Below are 4,570 nucleotides of genomic sequence, written 5' to 3' on the forward strand. Positions count from 1 at the left end.
ACGAGCGATCGGCCATTAGACTACTCTGTGTTATCTAATAGTTTACTGTTTGTAATGGTACGAATAATATTTTTCTGATGGTATGATAATGGAACATAAGATAAATGTAATCAGGAAGGTAAAACGGAACTGGACCTCAAGTCGATTATGGATATCCTATGGGGATGATACACTAATATATTGAGTCATAGACTAGAGCTAATCAGAGCTTTGTAAATACGCTATATAAATTGAGAGTGCAGCTCTAGGCTTTTAGTGGAATAGCGCTAGAGTTTTATAATCATGAGATGGACTTGTTAGTTTACAAGTAGCGTTGTGATTATAGGAACTTGATTTATATATGTCTATCAGGTCCCTTTGCTAGCTCACATAATTTTCTGTAACGATACGGCGTATTTTCTACACATTGATAACTTGTGTTATTTCCGTAAAAGAGGTTCAAAGTTAATTTATGGGTGATTTATCGGGTGAATTAATTGATAAATTAATTGTAGATAAATTGGTTGAATTATTGTTTCAAGAGTTGTTTAATATGGGAAGACTATTATATGACTGTTTTGATCAGGCAATTTCTCTATTGGGTTGCTTGAATCAAAACTGAGGCTCTATGCAAGTTTCCCGTGTTGAAAAACTACGAAAACAACTTTCATCAGTGCAGACCGGTCGACCGGTCCGGTCGACCGGTTAGTGAAGACAAGTCGACCGGTGAGTTATAACGTGTATGTCACCGGTCGACCGGTTGTAACGTAAAATACATCCTGACGTGGCAAAATCGACTCTGGATGCGATTAAGACTTTGAGAAACCTAATTATTACGGAAGTATGACATCCTAAACACTATAAATAGTCTATTAAGTCACATTACTCTGTAGATTACTTGAGAGACTTTTTGGAGGCTGTTGATAAAAAATTCCTGAGAGGAAAAATTATTTAATTCTCAAGAACAATTTTTTCTTTGGCTCTCTTGTGATTAGACGGAGATCAAGAATACCAGGAGAAGATTGAACGACGTGTGCCCACCCGCACTCCGATCGTGGAAACGAGAATAGCAAAGAAGACCAGTTGGTTGAGACTCTTCCGGTTGCTGTTTGGAACGCTTTAATCTGTTAGACGTGCAGTTTCCTAAATCTCAAAATGTATGATTTAGATCTTTAATATTTATGTTATATAGCATCATGAACATGTTCTTGGTTGGCTTTGACGTTAATTAAATTTTTTAAATTTCGCTGCGCACTCAAGGCCTTTATTTTCCAACAAGTCAACCTTGACCATTCTTGACTAACTTTTCAAGGGCGACATTTTGGTCGACTCTTTGTCAACAAATTTTGACTTGGTCAACTCAAATCAGCCGAAACCCCAATTTTCTCGGTTCGGCCTTCCGAACCACTTTTTCGTCTGTTTTTTTCGTTCCGATCGTTTCTAAAACCCTAGAATTGATGTCTTTCAATTATTTTATATTTCTTAAACTTTTCATTCATGTGTTTACCCACTTGTGGGCTTAACACAACATTCCATACTTCTTTCTTAAACACAGTTCAAAAATCGGTAACTGCATCGTAGTTCAGAAATTTCTGATTTTTAACTTATAACTTGCTAGTCCATACTTATATTAACAAATACTCATTATAAAAGTATTTATATTAATGATACGAAAGATTTTAAGAAATATTATCCTATACAATAATTCCGATAAATTTCTCGGTCATGACAAAGTGAGGACTTTGTAATCATTTCTGACTCATTAGAATGTAAGGATTGTATATTCTATGAATTGTAACCCTAAATATTGTTAGACAGTAGTTGATGTCTGTAACTGTTTTCTTTACATGTTCATGTATGTACAACATGAAATATTCTGTAGGAAAAATCCTGAATGATGCTAGAAGCTCGGTTTTGAACTTGTTTTATCAGAGATTTGTGAAAGTCCCCATCACTTTCTCATAACCCAATTTCATTTAAAATGTGGGGCTTATTTAGAAACTTCTTTAATGCTTTACTTTTGAAATTGATTTTCATATTTTCAAATACTTAATTACTCTCTTAATCAGGTTTAACTTCTAAACGAGTCTCCACGTCACTAACTCCTATTTCGGGGCGTGACAACAAGTTGTGTTCCAAGCTGTCACAAGAGATTCGGCACGCTTCTGACCCTCTCACTCAACTCTTTCACCCCTCACTATTCCTTCACTTGCAACACTTGCGCTAGCTCCGGCACTGCCTTCATCTATAGCTGCACCGCTTGCCAATTTGACCCACATGTCTCGTGCTCCGCTTTGGCTGAATCTGTAAGGCGGGCAGATCATGAGCACCCGCTTAAGCTTGTGTTTTGGTCGAAAGAAGGGGAGTGTTGTGGTATTTGTGGCTGCAGTTTCATTAAGGGGTGTTGAGCCCATTTGTATTGTGAATGTGATAGTCATGGTACTCACCTAGAGTGTGCAACTGCTGAAGAAGAAGAAGAAGAAGAAACGGTTGGTTGGCTCGGGCCAGAATGCAGAAAGAGGAATCCCGGGATCGCGGTAAGGAAGAAGAATCTTCACAGGAGAAGAATATTTGGGATGATGTTGGTGTTCATATGGTTTGGAGAGAATCAGAAAAGGATCGGATTATGATTGCTGCTTGGCTCAACGGCAATTTCATATTTATTTATACAATGTATGTATGTATGTATGTATGTATGTATGCATGCATGTATGGTGCTCAATATCCTAGCAATGTTGAACAACAGAAGACGTATTTTCGAATTTCATTTGTAACTTTTTAGAGTTTCTAATGTGGTTGGCTTCCAAGAAATTTTCATTTTTGATGCTTTAAATTAATACAAAAAAATACAAACAAAAAAATAATAATGTTGATCCAGTTGCTAACAACTAATTAAGCTTTTGAAATGAGGAATTCTAAGAACGGCACAAAATTAAGCAAATTAGGGGGCGGATGTCCTAAGTTTCTCCAGTACTCAATGGTCTTCATGGAGAAGACAATAGATCAACCATACTGATCTCCATAAAAAATAAATAAAATAAAATAGAAGTCCTAGCTTGTCTTTATGTATATATATAAAATAGCTGATCTTCATGGATGTATTCTAGTAAGCTAAAATGTCCTCAGTAAGAACTAAGATATATATATATATATATTCCTAGCTTGTTTTGAATAGGAAGAGCCTTCCTTATAGTTCATCCATCAAGCAAGAAAAATAAGAAAATCATCAAAGTTAAAGAAAAAAAAAATTATCAAGCAATCAACGATTAGAACAAGAGAGTGAAAGGCAAGCTCACTCACTTGTATTCATTAGCCGAAATTCTTACAGATCAAAATTGATAAATTTGGATAAAACCCTGTTTCATTAGCTGAAATTCTTACATATCAAATTGCTAAATTCGGACAAAACCCACTACTGGGAGCACTAGACAGAGATCACTTCTTCCCAGTCTAATAAAATTCTCATGTAACTTGCACAATGTTCTATTGATCAAGTTATGTGTGACCCAGTTTCAGAACCATCACTTGTCAAATAGAACTCTTGAAGCCCCATGAACAAAATACAATAGTTTACCTTAATTTAAAGCTCAGAGCTCATCTTCCATCCTCAAATACTCCCCAATATCTGCTTGGTGCAGCACCACGATGCCGTTCGGGTCCATCTTCCTACAATCCTGCGTCGATTTCGCAGCGATTCCAAAACCCAAAGGCACGTCAGACATGGAGAACACAATGACACCATCGCCAGGGACAATATTCTCCGTAATCCTCCCCAAGCCACCTTTGAGAACATGGTTCCCGTAGAGAAACGACATCTCAGAGGTGGGTTTGAGCCAGACCTTGTGTTTGGCATTGGAGGCCAATAGACTGAGACACTGAACAGTGAGGTGGAAATTGCCTGCGTGGGTGAACTTGCCAATGCAGGTGCCGAGAGAAACGAGGTTGGAGCGGGCTATGTTGGTGGCACGCTTGACGAGGGACTCACTCACATAGTAGACCTTGGTCTTGTTAAGGCGGAAGCAGTAGCGGCCAGCGTTGGCATCCGGGCCTTCATGAGAGGGGTTCTCAACGATGTTCTTGAGGTTGTTACCCGTGAACTTAAAGATCTTCTCGAATACTGCTGTTGTCTCTATTTCGTCCAGAGGCCGCATTTTCGTTAACAAAAGATGGGGTTGGCTATTCTTTTCAGATGTTTGAGATTTCTTCCTCTGCTAGTAGATAATCAAAATATCCATGGTCAAATTATCAAAATAAACATGTATCTAGGTGACTATAGTACAACCAAAGAGAGAAAAAAAAAAGAAAAGAAAAAGATACTAAGTAGTTAAAAACTGAAAAATAGGCGATTAAGTCGTTCAAATTCAATTGGTAAATGAAGATTGGTTTGGTTGGAACTCTGTCAAAACCACACAATTGCAAATTGATTGTTCTTAGTGCAAGTAAATAAATAACATATCCCAACAAATCCATGCTTTGGATATTATTAAACAGAGTAGGAAAGAAGCACCAAGAAAACAGAAAGCTAGCTGAAAACAAACATTGAATTTCACCATTATTTCAACACCAAGAACACTAGAATATATATATATAT

The 4,570-nt window shown here is 37.2% G+C and overlaps 1 protein-coding gene across 4 annotated transcripts in view; it reads right to left on the bottom strand.

Moving 5' to 3' along the window:
* Window positions 1–3,285: 3,285 nt before the first annotated feature.
* Window positions 3,286–4,570, bottom strand: part of LOC21393472 (60S ribosome subunit biogenesis protein NIP7 homolog) — a 10,668-nt gene continuing 9,383 nt past the window's right edge. For 2 of the 4 annotated variants that reach the window (XM_010100926.2, XM_024167462.1), the window contains exon 2: window positions 3,286–4,187. In XM_010100926.2, coding sequence (XP_010099228.1) covers window positions 3,567–4,130 — 564 coding nt within the window. In that variant the 5' untranslated portion in view covers window positions 4,131–4,187 and the 3' untranslated portion in view covers window positions 3,286–3,566. Of the gene's footprint in view, window positions 4,191–4,570 lie in introns of all 4 variants that reach the window. The other 2 variants (XM_024167461.1, XM_024167463.1) reach the window with 1 other exon arrangement.

Source organism: Morus notabilis, unplaced genomic scaffold (genome assembly GCF_000414095.1).
Source record: "Morus notabilis unplaced genomic scaffold, ASM41409v2 Scaffold1764, whole genome shotgun sequence".
Taxonomy (NCBI): domain Eukaryota; kingdom Viridiplantae; phylum Streptophyta; class Magnoliopsida; order Rosales; family Moraceae; genus Morus; species Morus notabilis.